This window comes from Oratosquilla oratoria, chromosome 37 (genome assembly GCF_046742065.1).
Source record: "Oratosquilla oratoria isolate Oo_2021 chromosome 37, ASM4674206v1, whole genome shotgun sequence".
Lineage (NCBI taxonomy): Eukaryota > Metazoa > Arthropoda > Malacostraca > Stomatopoda > Squillidae > Oratosquilla > Oratosquilla oratoria.
Window position 1 is genome coordinate 19,624,960 of NC_134813.1, and position 26,278 is coordinate 19,651,237.

Genomic DNA, 26,278 nt, shown 5'->3' on the forward strand with positions numbered 1-26,278 from the left:
AGGTGCTAAAACCTATTTACTAATGAATGAAGCTGTGGTGGTTGAATGATACGCCATGTTTGTTTTGGTAGATACCAAGGTCGAAGAAATGAAAGGATGATAAATTAATTTATTCTAACCTAACCTAGCATACCTAACTTAACTAATACACGTAACCTAACCTTTATTTAGTAATTTGGTACCTCAATTTCTGAAGATCATATGGGTCATTGTTGTCACGAATTCTGACGGCCTGATTATTATTGTATCAAGGGCAATTAACAGATGACAGCAGAACCCTATTATTTTTGTAATAGTACTTATTAAAGTCACCTGGCGTTGAACACCCGGTTCACAACATGAAAACCATCATCTAATTGATAGTCACTGGACTGGACAGATGATAACATGGCGTCTGGACTGTATCTTAGCAGCTTCGTTCATTAGTAAATTAGCTTATAGCAATGTGTTTTTTATATTTATATCCGCAAAGAAAATTACATACTGTTTTCATGTATTATAATTTACAAAATTAATATTTAATTTTCTAATGCTATATCACGTTGTTGTTGTTAACTAGACTGTCTGTCCAAGCAGTCCCATGCTATATCACGTAGATGTGCCCAACTAAAATAATACCTAGATTTATTTTGTCTATGGAATTGTTAGGTTAAGATTATTGAACAACAAAAGTTAAATATTTGTTTATGTGAGGAAATTTATTGTCATGTAAACTAAGCCACTTTGTGGAAGTATTTATGTATTTTCTTGATAAACAGTATGTGTAGTGTTTATGATGATTGAGTAATGATTTTCTCTTCCTTACAGGGGATGAAAGTTTCTCCAATCCCCTGGCTCCTCCAGGGGAAACCAGCGCAGATGACAGGTAAGTCTTTTGTTCTTGTGTCAGTTTAAGCTGTATAAACACCTGCTTGTTGTAAGCCTCAGCAGCTTAGGGAGCAGAGAACTTGGGTGCTTAGGACTAGGTTCCTTGTTAATTCTTGCTGAGATTGACTTGTGTAAAATTTTAGTAATTTTTATACTCATAGAAGACCTAGTAGTGGTTTTCCTCTAATATCATGCAAACGCATTTCTCTTACTTCTTATTTTGTTTGAATTTTTTTCTATGAAATGATATTACATTATATTAGCTTAGAAACTATTGGTCAACGTAAGTTTCATGTTAATCTGTGTTTGCATGATTCTGGAATTTTGTGTAACTGGTTATTTTCATTTATTTATTCACTTTTAATTTTAATGTTTTCCTGTTTTCACAATTTTTCCAGACCCATGCGCCTCACAAATGCAGACTTCCGGAAACTCTTGATGACGCCTCGTGCCCAGGCAACAACACATAAGGAATCTGCTTCCAGTACCACGCCAGGAACTGCTTCAGTTCGTGAAGGACAGTCGCAACGGAAGGATGAAAAGGAAGATGCAAGGGCTATGGAGAGGAAGAAAAAGAAGAGGTATTATTACATTTTTTTTCTTAAGTGACATTTCACTTTAGTGTTCTTCTAGGTCTGTACTCAATAAGGGAAGATAGAACCAAGGGTAAATTGTTTGCAAATCATTCTTTTAATTTTATGACAAGTAGTTTTACAATAAGTCTTGTTCTCTTTACTGAGAATTTTATTCTGTCATGGTTTTATTAAATTGTGTACTATGGTTAAAAGAGCATATAAAGTTGTCACATATAGTAGTGCAAGTTCAATATTTTTTGCAAATTATTCAAATTTCTGTTGTGGCATTGTCACTTAATTGAGGTAAGAAAAAAATGTGGTTATAACTTAAAAAGATTGAAGAAATATGCTGATATTCCCTTTCCAGAATGGGCCCAATATATATATAGATATATAGATATAGATATATATATATATATATATATATATATATATATATATATATATATATATATATATATACATATATACACATATATATATATATATATATACATATATATACAAATACATATACATATATATATATAGACAAAAATATATATATATATATATATATATATATATATACACATACATGTATATATATATATATATATATATATATATATACATATACAGGTAGTCGTCGACTTACGACTGAGTTCGGTTCCGACAGACAGGTCGTAAGTCGATCTGGACGCAAGTCGGTCTATATATATATACCGTATATATTACCCTTTATATAATATATAGATATTGTATATTTACCATACTGAAATAATCTTAGCATCTTTGAACTATGTTTATAATTTCATCTGATTTTCTTTGGAAAACGTAGCCTAGGCCTAAGCATATTGAATAAAATCCTATCATCTTTGACCTATGATATTTAATACATAACATTGCAATTCTATTACTCTATTAAATAGATATTATTGCACCATCTCGTGGTCGTAAAGTCGATCAGTCGTAAGTCGCATAGGTCGTAAGTCGACGACTACCTGTATATATATATATGTGTAACCAGGTAGTATATTATCTTGTAGACATATGGGGTTGAAGGCTAAAGAGGATTCATTGTTGATTATTATATTGTGTAACTTCGATACAGCGCAATCTTTCTATCTTCAAATTTGATGTATCTTAATAATTCTCCGATTGTTGCCAATGTTTCGGAATGTCCTGGTTCCATCTTCTGGGTGATCTGATGTGAAGGGTCTGTGGATGTCTTATTTATACTTGGAGCTGGGATCTGTGGGTTCTTTGCAGGAAGGGGTTCCCTCTGATTGAAGTAAGAATAGAACATCATGGCAGTATAAGGTTGGCATAAAAGAAGTAAAAAAGTTAGCTCGGAAAAGGACTTAGGAGTAATTATTAGCAAAGACATGTCACTAGACAAGCATATAAGCAAAATAGTCAGAAAAATTTGACGCAGCCCGAAGGGATTTCTCCCCATCTTCCCTTTTTCTGCATGAGGGGATGGGGAGGGAGGGTTGCCGATTTTATGAAGTGGTCTTGCTGTGGATGTGCTGTGTCTTGTGACATTGCCTCTGAACCAGGGCAGTGAACAAGATGCAGGGATGACCTGTCATCCAGGAGGTGCCAAGATAAGAGGGAGGGAGGAGGGGAGTGGAGTGTGTTTAGGGAAGGAATGGGTGGGAATGGTTTTTATGCCTTTTTCTTTTTGGCTACCTCCCTTGTATATGTATGTATGTATGCTCTTTTCTTTGTACCTCTCATATGGTTCATCCTATTTTGTAACCAGTCTGTGAATGTTTGTTTCTTGTCTTCTACGACCTTCTTTGCTTCATTATCCCAGCACTTACTACCCTTACAGGAGTCTTAGTCTTGAGTTTATTCCTGACTAGTTTCGCAGGTGTGCTTATGGAAAAGTACACAAAAACACGTGATTCACAAAATGTGTAATAAAACCACTTGGAAGATAAAATGAAAGGTGACAGAACGTTTTCGTCTATTCAAGACATTTTCAAGGTACCTTGAAAATGTCTCAACTTCATTAAAGGAAGGATTAAGGGAGATTGTGAGGGTATATGACAGGAGAAGTTGAAGGGAAATGTGGGTAAAAGTAAGGTGATGAGATGTACAAAGGGAAAGGATGGCAGCAAGTTGGAAGTCTTAAAGGAGAGAGGTTTGAGGAACTGGATAGCTTTAGGTATTTGGGGTCATGTGGCAAGAAAGGGAAGAGGGGAGGTGGAAGTAAATTGTAGACTGAAAGAAGCAAGTAAATGCCTTGGGGGATGAAAAATGTAATGAAAAATAGGCATTTGGGAATGGAATAAAAGAGTAGATTTTATGAAGGGGCGATTGTGCCAACGGCACTGCATGAATTTAAGAGAGGCAGAGAGGAAAATTTCAAATAGTTTGATATGAAATGCCTGAGAATTGTGGCAGGGGTTACAAGGTTGGATAGAGTGAGAAATGAAGAGGTGAGGAGGAGAACAGGGATGGAAAAGGAGACGGTATATATGGCTGATGAAAAAGTATTGGTATTGTTTTGACACATGGAAAGAATTAGTGAAGAAAGATTAGTAAAAGAGGAGTGGAAGGCAGAGGTGGATGGAATGAACTTAAAAGGACGACCAAGGATGAGATGGATGGATGGGGTGAAGAAGGCTTTAAGAATGGAAGGGAAAAGGCAGGAGATAGGGGTGAGTGGAGAAAGGCTGTGTATAGATGATACTGTGATGCAAGGGATGGAGAAAGTGGCGGGGGTAGGGAGTGGTTATGTATAAATGATATTTTGATACTGCCCAAAGGGATTTCTCCCTGTCTTCTCTTTTTTCAGCATGAGGTGACATAGAGGTGGGGTCACTGATTAAGTGAAGTAGCCTTGCTGCATTGCTTTTGACTCAGGGCACTGGGTAGGATACAGGGATGAACTGTCATACATGAGGAGCCAAGATGAGAGGGAGGAAGGGGTGGTGGATGGGAATGAAATGAGTGGAAGTGGGTACTTTCCTTTTGACTTGGCGGAAAAAGCCTTTGGTATATAGACAGATACTCAACTTCACCTGTTTTTCTTCTCCTTTTTATGTACTCCAAAAGGCCCTTTCCCCCTTATAAAGGGGGTGGTGGGTGATTGAAAACATACACCCATCTAAAAATCCATTTATTGCCCATTCCATCTTAACTCCTTTCACAGAGAATTGGCAGCCAGCTCCTATTCCCCTCCTACTACAACAATCCAGTGACTAACAGACCCACACTGTAGAACACAGGCAACACTGATATTTTTTTCCATGGGAGGGCCTGAGTAATGTTGCCAGATGCTGTAGGGCTATGGATTTCCAGTCTTAAGATATTGTTGTAGAGAGTATGCGCACCATCTTTTGATTCTTTATGGATCTGTTGGTTCCCTACAAGTTTACCCTTCTTTAATGTTCACTCTTTTGCACAGCTACTATGCTCGGATTAAGAGGGAGGAAGAAGAGAAAATGGCTGAGTTAGCAGAGAAATACCGTGATCGAGCCAAAGAGCGGAGAGAAGGAAAGAACCCTGACTACCAGGCTGAGGATCCCAACCAAGCAGCCATGGGAGGATACCGAGCTGTGGCTCCAGATTTAAAGTCGTAAGTTATTTTACTATTGTACGAGCTTTTAATCTCTTCAATATGAGTCAAATTCTTGTGCCCAGCATCTGTTGCCTGATGTATGATGATTCAATAATGCATCACAATATGAGATGTAAAGTTACAGCTTTATTACTTGTTCTCTTTCACCCTAAATATTGATAACCACAGAAAATGTGATCAAGCCTGTTCACAGAATACGGGGCTCACTGAGCTACAACTGTAAAATAAATATAATCAGGAGGCCAATGCAGGCATCTCCATGTACCCACCAGTGCCTTGTGATGCTGATGTCAATGTCATCATATTCTAGGGGTTAACCCCTTTGATACGATGACGCCGATGTCGGCGTCTTATATATATTGTAGTTGTACCTGCGTGACCCCCATACTCTGTAAACTGGCTTCATCATATTTTCTATGGTTATCAAAATTCACGGGGGAAAGAGAACGAGCAGTACAGTGGTAACTTTATTTTTTATAATGAGAGTATTATGATGCAACATCGCACATCTGGCAGCTCGTGCTGCCCGTGAGATTTTGGCCCGGAGTGAAGGGGTTAATGTCTTCTTTTTTCTTTTTCTTTTCATCTGTTTCTTCTAAATTATTTTCTTCTTAGTGTATCACATTTACCTCTACTATCCATTCTTTCTGATACCTCCTTCCATCTATACTGTATCACCCATCTTCCTTGAGTTGCCCACCCCCTAATCAAACCTCTTGTATATATTTTTTCTTTCTGAATTCTCCTCCCAATCTCTCTCTTCTTCACATGAGTTACATTCCCATGTTAGTTGTAATAGGTTGATGCATCCTTTTCATTTAATAATGAAAGGATAGAAATTTGAATTGTAATGCTGCTTGAGAATTGTTTCTTAGTAAATAATCATGTTTACAGAGGGCTGGATGCCGCTGAACGGCGCAAGCAAATGATCCAGGAGTCCAAGTTTTTGGGTGGTGACATGGAGCATACCCATTTGGTGAAGGGTCTTGACTATGCCCTACTTCAGAAGGTGAGTAATGTTTTAGAAGTTGGGAAAATAGAAATAGTTTGGTCAGTAGAGAGGTGGCTAGTCATTCATATATACATACATACATATACCAAAGGCTTTTTCCCCCTTACACGGGGGGTAGCCAAAAAGAAAAAGGCATAGAAATCACTCCCACCCATTTCATTTCCCATATATTCCACTCCCCTCCACCCTCCTCTCTCCCTCCTATCTTGGCACCTCCTGGATGACAGGTCATCCCTGCATCCTGTCCACTGCCCTGGGTCAGAAGCAGTGTCGCAAGACACAGCAAGGTCGCTTCATAAATTCGGCGACCCCCCCTCTCCATTGCCTCATGCAGGAAAGGAGAAGACGTGGAGAAATTCCCAGATGTCTATTTCTCATTACACTTTTTAATCCACCAAGGCATTTACTCGCTTCTCTCAATCTACATTCTACCTCCACCCCCACTCCTCCCTTTCCTGTCACATTCGCACCCAAGTATCTGAAACTATCCACTTCCTCCAGTTTCTCACCCTTAATGCTCACTTCCAGCCTACTGTCACTCTTTCCCCTTGCAGATCTCATCACCTTACTTTTACCCACATTTATCTTCAGTTTCCTTCTTTCACACACCTTCTCAAACTCTGTCACAAACTTCCTCAATCCCTCCTCTGATCCTGCTACAAGTGCAGTGTCGTCAGCAAACAACAGCTGGCTCACCTCCCACTTTTCTCCATTTTCTTTAATCATCTCCAACCCCTGACCCAATACCCTTGCATTCACCTCTTGCACCACCCCATCCATGTAAAGATTGAACAGCCAGGGCGACATAACACACCCCTGACAAAGTCCCACCTTTACCTCAAACCATTCACTCTCTCCATTTCTAATCCTAACACAAGCTCTACTACTCTCATAAAAACTCTTGACTGCTCTTAACAGCTTTCCTCCTATCCCATATATCTGCAGTACCTCCCACAGTGCAGAATGTCTGAAGAAAGTAGGTACAGTTATGGTGGACTGGCTGGTGAGGTTATTTAATGTTTATTTAAGAGAGGGTAGAGTGCCATTCATACATACATACATATACCAAGGCTTTTTCCCCCATACAAAGGAGGTAGCCAAACTCAAAAGGCACAATTCCACTCCCACTTATTTCATCCTCACCCATTCCCATTTCACAAGCCCTCCCTCTCTCCTCCTGGCACCTCCTGGATGATGGGTCATCCCTGCAACAACTGAACAACTGACTAGTCATGAGAGACAAAAGATCCTCACCCCTTTCATTCACATCATTACTTGTGTCACTTTAATTTCTTTGTTAAATGATATGAAAGACACTATAAATTCCCAGCATTACTTCTAGTTCATTCCAGGTGCACTCTTCTCAGAAAACAGGTCATCATTGTAGTTTATATATTCTTCACCAATTCTTTTGTCCCTCGTGCACATTTTAATTTGTTTTAAAAAAAGGAAGTGAGGCTAACAGGAGTAGGAGTTGTTGGAAATAGAGTAGATCAGAGTGCTGAGATGGTTTGGACATATGAAAATAATGAACAAGGAAAGCCTTGCAAAAAAGTGTAGAAAGCAGATTCATAAGGTACAACTAATGCTTTATATTCTTATCATTCCTTCACCTGACATCCTTGTGTAACTATGTAAGTTTAAATTTTTTAGGTGAGATCCGAGATTCAATACAAAGAGGCTGAGGAGGAGATGGAGAGGACTGTCCCCATGCCAACGAAGGAGAAAAAAGTTGTCATAGTTCCTCAGCCAGTTGTTGGTCCAACTAATGAAGAAGAAGAACAGGTTTTCAAGTAAGTATATTGAAACAAGAACCTTTTTTATATTTTTTCACTTCAGTAAAAATCTATGGTTATTTGTGTTAGGTTAGTTGTGGGTCTTTTGCATGATACGACCATGGTAACAAGTTAACTTAGTGTCTTGCTGCATTGCTTCTGACCCAGGCAGTGGGCAGGAGACAGGAATGACCTCTCATCCACAAGGAGCTAAGAGGAAAGGGAAACAATGAATGGTAGATGGAAGTAACATGAATGGGTGCATGCCTTGGCTGACTACCTCCCTTATGAGGTGGATGAAGCCCTTGGTATATAGATACTGTATATAGCTTTGTTATTTCATTCTCCATAAGAATGAAATGACAAAACTATATATCTATGTAGCAAAGGCTTCATCTCCCTCATAAGGGAGGTAGTCAGGTTGATGGATGGAAGTGGAATAGATGGGGTGTGTATATGCCTTTCGACTTTGGCTGTCACCATGGTTAAGGGGAAAAGGCCTTGCTATATAGATGGATATTTCATTCTTGAGGAGATAAGATGGAAGGTGTCAGTGAATGGGTTTCAGATGGATGTTGGGTGGGTGTATGCTTTGATGTGGCTGCCCCATGTTTTAGGGGGGAAAAGCCATTTGGTATGTATGTAGGCTGGGTAGAGTGAGAACCAAGGAGTTGAGGAGGAGAGTGGCGGTGGAAAGGGAGTTGGGAGATAGGGTTGATGAAATAGTATTGGGATGGTTTGGACACGTGGAAAGAATGAGTGAAGAAAGATTAGTAAAAGAGGCGTGCAAGGCAGAGGTGTGGGGAGTGAACATGAGGGGATGACCAAGGATGAGATGGATGAAGTAAAAGGGGCATTGGGAATGAGGGGAATGTCTGTTGAGGAAGGAAGGGAGAAGACAAGATAGGGGTGAGTAGAGAATGGTTGTGTATGGATGATGCTGTGAGGTGAGGGAGTATGTGTGAATGCTATTTTGACACAGCTTGAAGGGATTTCTGCCGATCTTTTTTTCTGCATGAGGGGCTGGAGAGGGGGGTTGCCGATTAAATGAAGTGGCCTTGCTGTGGATGTGCCCTGTCTTGCTACATTGCTTCTGACCCAGGGTAATGGGTGAGATGCAGGGACGACCCATTATCCATGAGGGGCCAAGAAAAAAGGGAGGTAGGGGTGGTGAATGGGAGAGTAGATGTGGGGATGGAGTGGGTGGGAGTGGATTTATGCTTTTGACTTGGGCTACCTTCCTTGTAAGGGGGGAAAAGCTGTTGGTATATGTATGTATGTTATTTCAGATTTCCCAGTGACATGAGAGATAGAGGCTCAATTAATAAGTTATGCAGTTTTTGAGGGAGACAATGCTCTATTTGATTGCTTATAGCCAGTGTCCTTGAGGACATTATGCCAAAAGGAGCCATAGAAGTGGTACAGGAGAAATTTAAGGAGGAATAGTAGAAGTTAAATGTTATCAGTATTCTTTGTTGAGTGGAGATAAGTCTCCATTCATAAAAGATTATTTTGCAACTTGTCTATGGGCATGTCACTGACGTATTGACTAAGACTTGCCCTGCCATGGTGGATTTAAGCATACATACATACATACATACATATACCAAGGCTTTTTCCCCCTTCCAAGGGAGGTAGCCAAAAAGGGAAAGGCATAAAAACACTCCCACCCATTTCATCCCTAAATACACTCCACACCCCTCCCACCCTTCCTCTCATCTGAGCACCTCCTGGATGACGGGTCATCCCTGCACCCTGCCCACCGCCCTGGGTCAGAAGCAGTGTCGCAAGACACAGTACATCCACAGCCAGGCCGCTTCATTTAATCGGCGACCCCCCCTCTCCGTCCCCCTTTGCATATAAGGCGAGGACGGGGAGAAATCCCTTCGGGCTGCGTCAAAATTTACTCACACATACTACCCCACCCCCCCCGCCCATTCCTCCTCATGCAGTCACAACATCATCCATATACAACCATTCTCCACTCACCTCTGTCTTCCGTCCTCTCCCTTCCTTCCTCAACAGACATTCCCCTCTTCCCCAAAGCCCCCTTCACCCCATCCATCCACCTCATCCTAGGACGTCCCCTCATGTTCACTCCCTCCACATCTGCCTTCCATACCTCTTTTACTAGTCTTTCTTCACTCATTCTTTCCATGTGTCCAAACCATCCTAATATTCTTTCATCAACCCTATCTCCCAAATCCTTTTTCACCCCTGTTCTCCTCCTCACCTCCTCATTTCTCACTCTATCCATCCTAGTAACCCCCACCATACTTCTCAGACACCTCATCTTAAACACATTCAAACTCCTTCTCTCTTCTTCTCTTATGTTCCACGTTTCTGCCCCATACAGTGCTGTTGGCACAATCACTCCTTCATACAGTCTCCTCTTTGCATCCATTCCCAAATGTCTATTCCTCATTACACTCTTTAAACCACCAAGGCATTTACTCGCTTCTCTCAATCTACATTCTACCTCCACCTTCACTCCACCTTTTCCTGCTACACTTGCACCCAAGTATCTAAAACTATCCACTTCCTCCAGTCGCTCTCCCTTAATGTTCACTTCCAGTCTACTGCCACTTTCACCCCTTGTACATCTCATCACCTTACTTTTACCCACATTTATCTTTAGCTTTCTTCTATCACATACTCTCCCAAACTCTGCCACCAGCTTCCTCAATCCTTCCTCTGACCCTGCCACAAGCGCAGTGTCGTCCGCAAACAACAGCTGGCTCACCTCCCACTTTTCTCCATTTTCTTTAACCATCTCCAATCCCTGACTCACTACCCTAGCATTCACCTCTCGCACCACCCCATCCATGTATAAGTTGAACAGCCAAGGAAAATGGATAATAAATACTTTGCCATTTTAATCCGCAATACTTCAAATGAAGGAGACCACCACCTACCTTCACCCAGAGGTGTGGCTCCAAGAGGCTACTTGGTCCCTGGAACATGCCCAAGTTGTCATTCCCCCAATCAATACCTACCCCACGTACACACCACAACATTTTTTCATTCAAGGAAGGTACTAACCTGGTGAGTACCTTTCCACACCTTTTCATGATAGCTGTTGTCATAGAAACTGACCCAGACTCCTACACTTGTCCTACATACATACATATACCAACAGCTTTTTTTCCCCCTCTACAAGGGAGGTAGTCAAAGTCAAAGGAATAAATCCTCTCCCACCTGTTTCATTTTCACATACTCTGCTCCTGTTCACCACTCCTCCCTCTTTTCTTGGCTCCTCCTGGATGATAGGTCATCCCTGCATCTCGCCCATTGCCCTGGGTCAGAAGCACTGCAGCAAGACACAGCACATCCACAACAAGGCTGCTTCATTTAATCAGCGCCCACCCTCACTCTCTCCTCATGCAGAAAAAGAGAAGATGGGCAGAAAGCCCTTCAGGCTGCGTCAAAATATCATTCACACATACTCCCTCACCCCCCATCACCCACCCACTCCCTTCCAAGCATCACAGCATCATTCATACACAACCATCATCCACTCACCATTATCTTCTGTCTTCTCCTTTCCTTCCTCAACAGACATTCCCCTCATTCCCAGTGCCCCTTTTACCTCATCCATCCATCTCATCCTTGGTCATCCTCTCATGTTCACTCCTTCCACCTCTGCTTTCCACACCTCTTACTAATTTTTCTTCACTCATTCTTTCCATGTGTCCAAACCATCCCAATACTCTTTCATCAACCCTATCTCCCAACTCCCTTTCCACCCCCACTCTCCTCCTCACCTTCTCATTTCTCACTATCTAGCTTAGTAACCTTTACCATACTTTTCAGGCATTTCATCTCAAACACATTAAACTTTTTCTATCTTATGTTCCATGTTTCTGCCCCAAACAGTGCTGTCAGTACAATCACCCCTTCATACAATCTCTTCTTAGCATCCATTCCCAAATGTCTATTTCTCATTACACTTTTTAATCCCCCATTGCATTTACTTGCTTTTCTCAATCTACATTCTACCTTCACCTCCACTCCTCCCTTTCCCATTACATTCGCCCCTTAAGTATCTAAAGCTATCCACTTCTTCCAGTCTCTCTCTCTCTTAATACTCACTTCCAATATGCTGCCATCCTCTCCCCTTGTACATCTCATCACCTTACTTTTACCCACATCTATCTTCAACTTTCCTCTTGTGCACACCTTCCCAAACTCTGTCACTAACTTCCTTTATCCTTCCTCTGATCCAGCTACAAGTACAGTGTCATCAGCAAAAAATTACTGGCTTATCTCCCATTTTTCTCAATTTTCTTGTTCTACAGGCTTAAAACAACAAGTTATGCACCTTTACGCAATGTTCTTCCAAATATATATTTATGGAAATAAGCTCCACCACAAGGACTCGAACCTTTGCCTTAGTGACTGCTTGTTATGAAGTAAAGACGATAGCTTTGAGCCAACCAGACCCTACAAAAGGAACTACCTGGACTATGGTCTGGTAGTTCCCTGAGGGCACTAGGTAAGCTTGGTTTCTATTCTAATTTCACCGAGACTTTATTATGGCGAGCCATCCTACAAGTTGCGTGTCATTGTAACAAATGGAAATAAGCTCCACCGCAAAGACTCGAACCTTTGCCTTAGTGAGAGCTTATTATGAAGCAAAGACGATAGCATTTGAGCCAACCAGACCCTACAAAAGGAATGACCTAGATTATGACTTGGTAGTTCCCCGAGGGCATTAGGTTAGGTCAGTCTCTATTCTGATTTCACTGAGTCTTTATTATGGTGAGCAATCCGACGAGTTATGTCATTGTGACTAATGGAAATAAGCTTATTTCCATTTTTGTCACAATGACAACATTTCAAAATTTCAGAGGGATCGGTGGGAGGGCCTAATGACCATTGCCAGCCAGTGTGGGGCTGCAGGTTTTTGTTCAGTGAGGGTGGGTGTATGCTTTGGCTGGCTATCTACCATGTAAGGGTGTAAAAGTATTTTGGTAAATAGATAGATAAATGGGAACTATAGGCAACATTTATATAACCCTCATGATGTGGTGACATGTATAAGTTTCATTCTAAAAGGTGCCTAAATTATATTAAATTTAGGGAATGTGATTGTAGTGCTGAGGTTGAGCTCTAAAAAGCCATAGTTGTATGCACCTTACATACATACATACATATACTAAGGGCTATTTCCATCTTACCAGGGAAAAAGCCAAAGTCAAAAGGCATAATTCCTCTTCCATCCATTTCATCCCCACCCATTCCACTCCCATCCACCACCCCTCCCTTCCTCTCATCTTGGCTACTCATGCATGACAGGTCATCCCTGCATCTTGCCCACTGCTCTGGGTCAGAAGCAATACAGCAAGACACAGGACATCCCCAGCAAAGCGGCTTCATTTAATCAGCAACCCTCCCCCTCTCCATCCCCTTATGCAGAAACATTGAAGATGGGGGAGAAATCCCTTCTGGCTACATCATACATACATACATATACCAAAAGGCCTCTTCCCTCTTTCATGGGAGATGGCCAGCCAATGTATACATGTGCTCTTCATCCATCCAACACCCATTTGTTTTGCCATTTATTATAGCTCCTTGTGGATGAGTGGTCATTCTTGTCATCTGCTCACTGTTCATGTTGAAAACAATACAGCAAGACACTTTGTCCACAGTAGGGCCTAACAGCTGAATCTGGTGTACCCCCACTTTGTCATGACATTTTGAACCTCTCCTTCATCCACTTACAAGTTTATTACACTCCTTAGCTACACAAAAATAGATTAGTACTTGAACATTTTTCATCATGATTGACACCTGACAAATTTTTTGCAGGACCAATAGTGGCCGCAGGATCTTCAATGCTGTATTCAACAGCAAACCACCAGAGTTCAATGATTTGTTCTTGTCAGGGCGGATGGCATATGCCATTGACCTGGATGATGATGCTGCTGAGAGTGATATTCCAACAACAGTTATCCGATCCAAGGCTGATTTACAGGGTATTGAGGTAATGGGAACAATGATTTTTGTAACATTTTTTGATGTTTTAAGTTTAATGCATGCATCCTCATGGCACGTGGTCCTTCTCTCTAATTCTCTCTCTTTTTGTCTCTTTCTTGCTCTTCAAGGCATCTCATTAAAGTCCACATGTACAACTTTTTTATGTAGCAAGCCCTCCCAGTTTAGTTTAGGAAATTTTCCTGTCATTTTCTTATTATCCTGTCCTCTAGATAGTGAATAATTCTTAATTTCTTTTCAGAACATGCAAGCAACTTTCACTACCAATGACATAGTTATCCAGAAGCTGACACAGATCCTGTCATATCTTCGAACTGGACGTGCCACCAAGAAACAGAAAAAGAAGGAGAAGGGGAAGAATGAGGTAAATAAAATTTTCTTACATTTCTTATACTTCCTGAATTTTTTTCATGATTCTGAAGCCAATATTGGCTGCTTGTTATTGTGGCAAAGTAGCATGCAGTTGATACTTTAGGGTCTATATGGGGCGCCCCTACGGACCAGAGCCACACATCATTTTGTCTATGATAGAGGAAAATTCTGTTCATAGAGAAATGATGACACTTTTATACTACGACTGTCCCTCCGTTATGCTGTCCCCCAACCCCGTGTTTGCTGTCCTGTACCATTTCTCTGAGTATTCATTTTCTGTGGTGGGGGAAAAAATACTACATATATATACCAAGGCTTTTTCCCCCTTACAAGGGAGGTAGCCAAAAAGGAAAAGGCATAAAATCATTCCCACCCATTCCATCCCTGAATACACTCCACACCCCTCCACCCTCCCTCTTATCTTAGCACCTCCTGGATGACGGGTCATCCCTGCACCTTGTCCACTGCCCTGGGTCAGAAGCAGTGTCGCAAGACACAGCACATCCAAAGCAAGGCCGCTTCATTAAATTGGTGACCCCCCCTCTCCGTCCCCCCATGCATAAAAGGCGAAGACGGAGAGAAATCCCTTCGGGCTGTGTCAAATTTTGCTCACACATACTACCTCACCCCCCATCCCCCCGCCCATTCCACCTCGTGTATCACAACATCATCCATATACAACCATTCTCCATTCACCCCTGTCTTCTGTCCTCTCCCGTCCTTCCTCAACAGACATTCCCCTCTTCCCCAAAGCCCCCTTCACCCCATCCATCCACCTCATCCTAGGATGTCCCCTCATGTTCACTCCCTCCACATCTGCCTTCCATACCTCTTTTACTAGTCTTTCTTCACTCATTCTTTCCATGTGTCCAAACCATCCTAATACTCTTTCATCAACCCTATCTCTCAACTCCCTCACACCATATATTCCCCTTGCTGACTCACAACACGGTTTTAGGCCACTACACTCCACAAACACTCTTCTGACAAACCTCACACAAAGAATTTTAGATGGCATCAATTCAGATAGGCCCCACCACAGAACACTTCTTATAACATTGGACATTAGTAAAGCTTTTGATGCTATCCCCCGCCACAACCTAACAAATAAAATATATAACACAGACATGCACAATAACACCAAAAGATGGCTGGCCAATTATCTGGCAGGCAGGAATGCTCATGTGTCATATAATGGCCAATCATCGCACATACATACATACATATACCAAGGCTTTTTCCCCCTTACAAGGGAGGTAGCCAAAAAGGGAAAGGCATAAAAACACTCCCACCCATTTCATCCCTACATACACTCCACACCCCTCCCACCCTCCCTCTCATCTGAGCACATCCTGGATGACGGGTCATCCCTGCACCCTGCCCACCGCCCTGGGTCAGAAGCAGTGTCGCAAGACACAGTACATCCACAGCAAGACCGCTTCATTTAATCGGCGACCCCCCCTCTCCGTCCCCCTCTGCATATAAGGCGAGGACGGGGAGAAATCCCTTCGGGCTGCGTCAAAATTTACTCACACATACTACCCCGGCCCCCACCTCCCCGCCTATTCCTCCTCATGCAGTCACAACATCATCCATATACAACCATTCTCCACTCATCTCTGTCTTCCGTCCTCTCCCTTCCTTCCTCAACAGACATTCCCCTCTTCCCCAAAGCCCCCTTCACCCCATCCATCCACCTCATCCTAGGACGTCCCCTCATGTTCACTCCCTCCACATCTGCCTTCCATACCTCTTTTACTAGTCTTTCTTCACTCATTCTTTCCATGTGTCCAAACCATCCTAATATTCTTTCATCAACCCTATCTCCCAAATCCTTTTTCACCCCTGTTCTCCTCCTCACCTCCTCATTTCTCACTCTATCCATCCTAGTAACCCCCACCATACTTCTCAGACACCTCATCTCAAACACATTCAAACTCCTTCTCTCTTCTTCTCTTATATTCCACGTTTCTGCCCCATACAGTGCTGTTGGCACAATCACTCCTTCATACAGTCTCCTCATCACACATAAGAAACATTAAGAACGGAGTACCACAGGGCTCAGTTCTATCCCCCACATTATTTAATCTATACATGCATGACTTACCCACACCAGACACCTCAGAAATACAAATCTCTTCCTACGCAGACGACATAACAATCACATGCACACATCGTAACACAGACAAAGCTGCAGAAATAATCCAGCCTTACCTTGACACACTCAACACATGGTTCATCACAAACAGACTCAAAATAGCTCCAACCAAATCTACAGCAACACTTCTCACCAACTGGACAAAAGAACACAAATACATACCTCATCTCTACATCAACAACACTCTAATACCACAAACAAACACACCGAAAATTCTTGGTGTAACATACGATACATCCATGTCTTTCAAACAACACCTCACAAACATAAAAAACAAATGCACACCTAGACTTAACGCACTTAAGTCAATCACTGGAACAACATTTGGACAAAACAAAGAAACTAATATAACAATATACAAACAATGCATACGCTCAGTGATGAATTATGCGAGTCCTGCATGGGCTCCTAATCTCAGTGAGACACACCACAACACCCTTCAAATCATACAAAACAAAGCCCTAAAAACAATTACAGGCTGCACAAATACAACACCTACAGACCATTTACACCATGAAACAAGTCCTCAAAGTCAAGGACCACCTCGACATGAGAGGCACACAAACACTTGCTGCAGCCACCACAAACACATCACACCCGCTACACTACATAGCAGAACACCCACACACACCAAGAAACATTAAAACAACACCCAAAGACCTTTATTACGCACAGATACTCTCTTCTCTTCCTCCACAACCACCAAATACCAGCCTCCGGAAACATATTCATAATCATATCACTCACCGCTCCATTAACACACTGAAAGACAACACACTGCTGCATGCCAGACCCCCTGATATCCACCCTTCTGAATCCTCTCTCCCACGAAAGGACAGAGTCCACTTGGCCAGACTGCGATGCGGCCACCACCCAGCACTTCTAAGCTACCAGAAGAGGCTGGATGACCGTGTTGTGAACAGCTGCCCAAGATGTAACACTTCACCCCATACCATACAACACATAATGGAAGACTGCATTATACACAATCATGCACGCAAACAACACAACATACACTCTATAAAGGATTTGTGGGAAAACCCAGTTTCGGCTGTGGCCTTCCTTGTGGAGACGGGACTGCTCGGACAGACAGTCTAGGGAACGACAACAACAACAACAACAACAACAACTCCCTTTCCATCCCCGTTCTTCTCCTCACCTCATTTCTCACTAGCCTAGTAACCCCCATCATACTTCTCAGACACCTCATCTCAAACACATTCAAACTCCTTCTCTCTTCCTCTCTTATGTTCCATGTTTCTGCCCCATACAGTGCTGTTGGCACAATCACTCCTTCATACAGTCTCCTCTTAGCATCCATTCCCAAATGTCTATTCCTCATTACACTCTTTAATCCACCAAGGCATTTACTCGCTTCTCTCAATCTACATTCTACCTCCAACTTCACTCCACCTTTTCCTGCCACATTTGCACCCAAGTATCTAAAACTATCCACTTCCTCCAGTCGCTCTCCCTTAATGCTCACCTCCAGTCTACTGCCACTTTCACCCCTTGTACATCTCATCACCTTACTTTTACCCACATTTATCTTTAGCTTTTTTCTATCACATACTCTCCCAAACTCTGTCACCAACTTCCTCAGTCCCTCCTCCGATCCTGCCACAAGCGCAGTGTCGTCAGCAAACAACAGCTGGCTCACCTCCCACTTTTCTCCATTTTCTTTAACCATCTCCAATCCCTGTCCCACTACCCTTGCATTTACCTCTCGCACTACCACATCCATGTATAAGTTGAACAGCCAGGGCGACAACGCATCCTTGACGAAGTCCCACCTTTACCTCGAACCACTCACTCTCTCCATTTCTAATCCTGGCACAAGCTCTACTACATACATATACCAAGGCTTTTTCCCCCTTACAAGGGAGGTAGCCAAAAAGGGAAAGGCATAAAAACACTCCCACCCATTTCATCCCTACATACACTCCACACCCCTCCCACCCTCCCTCTCATCTGAGCACCTACTACCTACAAGCTCTACTACTCTCATAAAAACTCTTGACAGCTCCTAGAAGCTTTCCTCCTATCCCATATATCTGCATAACCTCCCACAGTGCCTTTCTGTCTACCCTATCGTAAGCCTTTTCCAGATCCATAAAAGCCCAAAAAAGATCCTTCCCCTTTCCTATAGCTTTCTCACATATCTGTCTTACCACAAAGATCTGATCTACACAACCTCTACCTGTCCTAAATCCACACTGTTCCTCACCAATTACTCCCTCTGTTCCTCTCCTAATCTCTGTCCCTGTATTCTCCTTTTATGCATGGGGGGACGTAGAGGGGGGGTCGCCGATTTAATGAAGCGGTCTTGCTGTGGATGTGCTGTGTCTTGCGACACTGCTTCTGACCCAGGGCAGTGGACAAGGTGCAGGGATGACCCGTCATCCAGGAGGTGCTATGATAAGAGGGAGGGTGGAGGGTGTGTGGAGTGTATTTAGGGATGGAATGGGTGGGAATGATTTTATGCCTTTTCCTTTTTGGCTACCTCCCTTGTAAGGGGGAAAAAGCCTTGGTATATGTATGTATGTAGAATGAAATATATTATACATACATATACCAAAGGCTTTTCCCCCCTTATAAGGGAGGTAGCCAAAAAACCAAGGCAGAAAAACCACTCCCACCTATTCCATCCCTACCACACTCCACTCCCCTCCACCTTCCTCCCTCCCTCTTATCTTGGCACCTCCTTAACATTGCTTTGATACAACGGTTTGCATTAGTAATTGTTTTTGGTAATTCAGTACTCAGCTCTGCAGAAAAATCCCTCACAAGAGATGTAAGAACCACACTAACATGCTTATGTTCAGGATATCATGCAGTATTAAAACTGCATCATCATAGAATAGGCATGACTGTATAATCAAACTGCAATAGGCCTGCCCATATAATCAAACTGTAATAGGCCTAACCATATAATCAGACTGTAGTAGGCCTGACCATATAATCCAGATGAAACCACCATACAGAAGCCACTGTATGTCTCATCCCACAAAGGTCTGCACTAACATTCCCTGGATGACAACACAATATTTCTTCCCCTGAGTAACTTATGGGCATACCAGGTGATCATGGCTGGTTACCTGGGAGCCATGAGTCTCCTATAAGAGAGACCTGGGAACAGATTGATTGATAATGATTTTTCCTTTCAGAATGCCAAAGGTGGAGCAGATGAAAGCATTTATGGTGACATTGGAGATTATGTACCATCCCTCAACAAGGCCACTGACAGAGACAGGGAAAGGGACAGAGAACGGGATAGAGACCATGACAGGGACCGCAACAAGGAGAGAAACCGTGACAGAGACAGGGGCAGGGAAAGGGAGCATCGTGACAGAGAGCGGGATCGTGACAGAAGAGACAGAGACCGTGAGAGAGGAGAGAGGGACAGAGAAAGGTTAGTACCTAATTCCTTCAACATGATTGCTAATTGTACAGATCATGTTCTTTTCAATATCAGATATCATTCCACTGAAGAATGGATGAAAAAGTGGTCACAGCTTATTAAGACCATTGATGTAATAAACAGTAGTGGGTATGATTGTATTTGGGGGGTGGAGGCAGCATATGTATGTTCAGTTTCTTATTTGCCTTTGCTAAGTGTGAGGTACTAAGATAGGAGGGTTTTTGATGGGTGTATGTTGTCTATGGTACATATGTATGTGTGTATTTATCTAATTGTATTTACCTAGTTGTATCTTATGGAAAGGGGAGCTATGCTCGTTGTGTCCTGCCTTTATATCTCAGTGTCTAGTTTTCTCTTAAATTTGTGTATGGGTTTTGCATACACTATTGTTTTGTCCAGCTTGTTCTAAGTGTCCACCACTTTGTGTGGAAAACTGTTTTTCTTCAGATCTCTTCTATAACTATACTTTTTTAGTTTCTTTCCATGTATTCTTATGTTTCTCTTGTCCCAATTTAGTAAATCCTCTCTATCAAGTATTCCCATGCCTTTCATGATTCTACAAGTTTAAAAGTGCTGGGGCTATTTTCATGATTGCTCTCAGGATTCTTTCAATTTTCTTTATATTCTTTTTGGTGCTGGGTGACCATAATGTTGCAGCATACTCCAGTCTAGGCCTTATTAATGTGACTAATATTTTTTTTAATAATTTCTTCATCCAAATAGGTAAACACCACTTTTATTGATCTTAGCAAGTTATAGGATTCTCCGACAATTTTGTTTACTTGTTTATCAGAGGACAAGTCATTTGAGATAATTACTCCCATGTCTTTTTCAGCTCCCACTTTCTTTACCTCCTTTGTTCCAATTGTATATTGGCCTGATATATATATATATATATATTTTTTTTTTATACTTTTTCTGAACTCCATTATGCTACACTTCTTAATGTTGAAGTCCACTTCCCACTTCTGACTCCATTTCCAAACCTTGTTCAGCTCTCTCTGTAGCGATTCGCAGTCTGCTTTGGTTTTCACTTTCCTCAACAATTTAGCATTGTCTGCAAAGAAGCTCATGTAACATTCCACATCATCATTCATGTCATTCACATAAATAGCGAACATTATTAGAGCCAATACAGATCCTTGCAGGACTCCACTAATCACCTCCTTCCAACCTGAATACTTTTTCATGGTTCTACCATTCAGGAAATCATCCAGTTTAGTAGGTTGCCTTGTATCCCTCCTATGTTTCCCAAGTTTTTAAATAATGGAAGAGAAGGCAGTGAGAGGAAGGTGGACAGAGTATTTTAGAGAGTTGCTAAATGTGAAAGAGGATAGGGAGGGAAAGGTAGTAGCAGTGGGAAGCGCAAAGAAAACGACCATGATGAGTGAGAAAAATGAAGGAGAAATAAAGAGATGAAGTGGAGTCAGTTGTTAAGATAATGGGAGCAGGTAAGGCACCTAGGTTGGATCAGTGTCATACAGAATGTCTGAAAAAAGGAGGTACAGTGATGGTGAACTGGCTGGTGAGGTTATTTAATGTTTAAGAGAGGGTAGAGTGCCAGAGGACTGGAGGAGTGCCTATATAGTTCCACTTTACAAGGGAAAAGGGGACAAGTGTGAGTGTAGTAGTTTCAGAGGGGTCAGCTTGTTAAGTGTAGTTGGGAAGGCTTATGGGAGGGGCTTGATTGAGAGGATTAAGAGAGGAACAGAGGGAGTAATTGGTGAGGAACAGTATTGGTTTAGGACAGGTAGGGGTTGCGTAGATCAGATTTATGTGGTAAGACAGGTGTGTGAGAAAGGTATAGGAAAAGTTAAGGCTTATGACAGGGTAGACAGGAAGGCATTGTGGGAGATATTGCAGATAAATGGGATAGGAGTAAAGCTGTAGTAGAGCTTGTGTTAGGATTAGAAATGGAGAGTGAATGGTTTGAGTTAAAGATAGGACTTCATCAGGGATGCAGCATGAAGGGATTTCTCCCTGTCATCTTTTCTGCATGAGGGGATGGAGAGTGGGCGGGGTTGCCAATTTATTGAAGCGACCTTGCTGTGGATGTGCTGTGTCTTGTGACACTGCTTCTGACTCAGGGCACTGGGCAAGATGCAGGGATGATCTGCCATCCAGGAGGTGCCAAGATTAGAGAGAGTGTAGAGGGGAGTGGAGTATGTTAGGGATGGAATGGGTGGGAGTGGTTTCTATGCCTTTGTGTTTTGGCTACCTCCCATCTAAGGGGGAAAAAGACTTTGGTATATGTATGTAATAATTCTAGCATCTTTAGCCAAAGTTGTTGTTGTTGTTGTCGTTCCCATCTCCCCAAGGAATGCTACAGCCGAAACTGGGTTTTCCTACAAATCCTTTATAGAGTGTATGTTGTGTTGTTTGCATGCATGATTGTGTATAATGCAGTCTTCCATTATGTGTTGTATGGTATGGGGTGAAGTGTTACATCTTGGGCAGCTGTTCACAATGCGGTCATCCAGCCTCTTCTGGTAGCTTAGAAGTGCTGGGTGGTGGCCGCACCGCAGTCTGGCCAAGTGGACTCTGTCCTTTCGTGGGAGAGAGGATTCAGAAGGGTGGATATCAGGGCGTCTGGCATGCAGCAGTGTGTTGTCTTTCAGTGTGTTAATGGAGCGGTGAGTGATATGATTATGAATATGTTTCCGGAGGCTGGTATTTGGTGGTTGTGGAGGAAGAGAAGAGAGTATTTGTGCGTAATAAAGGTCTTTGGGTGTTGTTTTAATGTTTCTTGGTGTGTGTGGGTGTTCTGCTATGTAGTGTAGCGGGTGTGATGTGTTTGTGGTGGCTGCGGCAAGTGTTTGTGTGCCTCTCATGTCGAGGTGGTCCTTGACTTTGAGGACTTTTGTTTCATGGTGTAAATGGTCTGTTGGTGTTGTATTTGTGCAGCCTGTAATTGTTTTTAGGGCTTTGTTTTGTATGATTTGAAGGGTGTTGTGGTGTCTCACTGAGATTAGGAGCCCATGCAGGACTCGCATAATTCAACACTGAGCGTATGCATTGTTTGTATATTGTTATATTAGTTTCTTTGTTTTGTCCAAATGTCATTCCAGTGATTGACTTAAGTGCATTAAGTCTAGGTGTGCATTTGTTTTTTATGTTTGTGAGGTGTTGTTTGAAAGACATGGATGTATCATATGTTACACCAAGAATTTTTGGTGTGTTTGTGTGTGGTATTAGAGTGTTGTTGATGTAGAGATGAGGTATGTAGCCAAAGTTGAATTGCTTGGCTGTTAACTTGTAGTTGCAGTGACTAGTCGTTATTGTTCATATAATGAGTAACATTCTTTTCATCCAGGTCTGACAGAGAACGAGAACATGACCGTGAGCGAAAGACTCAGAGAGGGTCGTACTTCAACCGATCTGCCCAAGAGGAAGTACGGCAGGAGATGAAGGCTGCTGAAGAGCGTCTGCAGGCATCTTGGCCCACTGGAGCTGATGTCAAGGTGGACAACAAGGCTGCACCTGCCCAGCCACAACAACCACAGCAGCCACCCACTCTTGCTCAACAGTTGATGCCCAAGAGGTAAGTTAGAATTTTATGGGGAGTGATGATGATATGGTTTAACGTCACACACTCCCCCCCCCCCCCGCTATCGGGAGGCTAGGACTGTGCCCCTCACAGAGAGCTTTGTAGCGTGGAATTTAATGAACCATGCCCTTGGTTCAACTTTGCCAGTGGCAGGATTCGAACCGCCCTCACCTCGACCTTCGCCGCAAGTAACGACGCCCTAACCCGCTCAGCCAGCGAGCTTCCTCTTTATAGGGAGTAATTTTCACTAAGAGCTAAGATGAAATGGAAATGGGTGGCAGATGGGAGTGCAATGGGTGGAGTTGGGTGCATGCCTTGGCTGGCTACCTCCCTCATAAAGGGGAAGAAGCCTATTTGTATATAATTAGAATGTTAACTTTTACTCTGTGTATGTGGGAGGTTTTGCAGATACATGGGATTGGGGGAAAGCTGTTAAGGGCAGTGAAGAGTTTTTATAGAAGTAGTAGAGCCTTTGTTAGAATTGGAAATGGAGAGAGCGGGTGGTTTGAGGTAAAAGTGGGGCTGCCTTAGGGATGTGTCATGTCACCATGGCTGTTCAATGTTTACATGGATGGGGTGGTGCAGGAGGTAAATGAGAGGGTGGGCAGAGAGCTAGAGATAGTTAAAGAAAATGGAGAAAAGTGGGAGGTGAGCCAGTTGTTGTTTGCTGACGTACATATATGCATATGGCAAAAGACCTCTTCCCCTATAAAAGGAAGGTGGCTAGTAAAGGTATATACTCACCCTTCATCCACCCTCCACCCATCCCACACCCGTTTGTTTCCCCTTTTATCTTGGCTCCTTGTGGATGAAAGGCCATCCCTGCCACCTCCCTATTGCCTGGTCAGAAGCAATGCAGCAAGACACAGCACCTCCACATCTTCATTAGAATCCTCAAATGAATGTCATAATGCCTCTATCCCTGTGGTCTATGCTCTTCCATTGTTTTTTATACCTGCATGAGTGTACAATAATTTTGTTTCTTGTATATCATTTATCATCTTGTATTGGATCAATTTAGCTTTTACCAAATGCTTGCTGCATTGCCTCTGACCCAGAGCAGTGGGCAACATACAGGGATGACCCGTCATCCAGGAGGAGCCAAGAAAAAAGCGAGGAAGGGAGGAGTGGTGAATAGGAGTGGAGTATGTGGGGATGAAATGGGTGGGAGTGGATTTATCTCTTTAACTTTGGCTATCTCCCTTGTAAGGGGGAAAAAGCCCATGGTATATGTACCAAATGCAACATTCATGTTGTTTTCTTTGTCCTCAGTAACAAGGTGAGGGAAGATGACCACTACCTGGAGTGCTACCCAGGCATGGCAGAGATGCAGGATGCCATTGATGACTCCGATGATGAGGCAGATTATACCAAGATGGATATGGTAAGTAGGGTTTTGTAAGGCTGTTATTTTGAACATAAGAATGAAGGAGACTGCAAGAGACCATAAAGCGTACACTAGGCAGCTCCATAATCCATCACCACCTGTCATCCCCATCCATAAAGTTGTCTAACCATTTCTTAAAACAACTGATAGTTTCAGCACTCACTACATAGTTACTAAGTCTATTCCCTTCGTTGACCACCCTATCAGTAAACCAGTTCTTGTCTTTTCCTTCTTAAATCTAAATTTGTCCAGTTTAAATCCATTACTGGGAGTCCTGCCCTGTTGTTTTAATATGATGACCTTGTTTGCACTACCCTTGTTAAAGCCTTTGATCCACTTGAACACCTCAATTAGCCAACCTTTTAACCTAGAACTTCAACACAGTGCCATTCTTTAGATATTTTATATTGAATAATACTGACCTTGAGTGAAACGGGGTTTTGATTCAACCCTTTTGATATGGTTATGTACTTTTAGATTTTGCTTTTGCAAATGTAAGGCACTGGTCAGTAGGGTAGGGGCTAAGGAGGCCTAGGAGTTGAGGAGGGCATGTCTCTCAATCATTAATGGGGGTAAGGTGTACAAACTGGTTGTGTTCCCATATTATCTCCCACAAGCTTTTGTTGAATAGGACTGTATATGGTGTTGCATTTTGCCTATATAATTTTGTATTGAGAGGGCACAGTAAGAACCTGCTAGTGGATCTTGTGAGATAGAGGAAGAATACACCCTGCTGTGTCTCTTCAAAGCCCATCAGCACCCTCACCCTCTTCTAGAGGTGCATAACACTCAGTCTCCAGACTGAGCCCATGAGGGTAGGGAGTGGCCTTTTGTGCATAGGTGTATCTGCCAAGAGAAGAAAGGACAGTAGAGGGAAGTTGTTAATGGATGTTCTTATTTGCACCATGAATTACTTTGTGTGCATGAGGAGCTAAGATGAAAGAGAAAGAAATGGATGACAGAGAAAATTGGGATGGGTAAGGGTGGGGTGCATGACTTGGCTGGCCACCTTCCTGTTATTTAGATAGATAATATGAGGCAAAGGTCTTCATATGACGAAATGGCAGAGGTAAACCAGCCAACTTTAGGTCTCAGTCATGCATAGAAAGCCTTTGGCCCAGAAAATGTTAATTTGATATTGTCTCAGCCAAGTAACAGTGTTCCAAATCACTTATCCAAAAATCACCCCATAATTAATAAGATTGTTATGAAGGTAGTTATTACTGTCTTATTAATATTCATTGTATTACTTTCACCAGGGCAACAAGAAGGGACCTGTTGGTAGATGGGACTTTGACACTCAGGAGGAATACAGCGACTACATGAACCAACGTGAGGCTATGCCAAAGGCTGCCTTCCAGTATGGTGTCAAGATGGCAGATGGAAGGAAGACTCGAAGGATTGGCAAGGAGAAGGACAAGAATGCTGAGCTAAATCGAGAGTGGCAGCAGATTCAGCAGATTCTCAAGCGTAGAAAGGAGAGTGAGGCAGCAGTTGTTATGTGAGTAGAAGGAATATGTATATTTTTTCTCTTTTGGTTCATCCCCCCTTGAGGAAAGGTTGCTAAGAACCAGTATCCTCACCACATCA

At 42.5% G+C, this 26,278-nt stretch overlaps 1 protein-coding gene across 1 annotated transcript in view; it reads left to right on the forward strand.

Annotated features, from left to right (window-relative positions):
- The window catches only part of beag (IC cytokine homolog beag), a 28,979-nt gene that overhangs the window by 731 nt on the left and 1,970 nt on the right, over positions 1 to 26,278 (forward strand). The window contains exons 2-12 of the mRNA XM_076175298.1: positions 808 to 865; positions 1,266 to 1,448; positions 4,843 to 5,013; positions 5,911 to 6,025; positions 7,682 to 7,821; positions 13,618 to 13,792; positions 14,045 to 14,167; positions 19,501 to 19,745; positions 23,068 to 23,295; positions 24,574 to 24,685; positions 25,948 to 26,189. Of these exons, the coding sequence (XP_076031413.1) occupies positions 808 to 865; positions 1,266 to 1,448; positions 4,843 to 5,013; positions 5,911 to 6,025; positions 7,682 to 7,821; positions 13,618 to 13,792; positions 14,045 to 14,167; positions 19,501 to 19,745; positions 23,068 to 23,295; positions 24,574 to 24,685; positions 25,948 to 26,189 (1,792 nt within the window). The remainder of the gene's footprint in view (positions 1 to 807; positions 866 to 1,265; positions 1,449 to 4,842; positions 5,014 to 5,910; positions 6,026 to 7,681; positions 7,822 to 13,617; positions 13,793 to 14,044; positions 14,168 to 19,500; positions 19,746 to 23,067; positions 23,296 to 24,573; positions 24,686 to 25,947; positions 26,190 to 26,278) is intronic.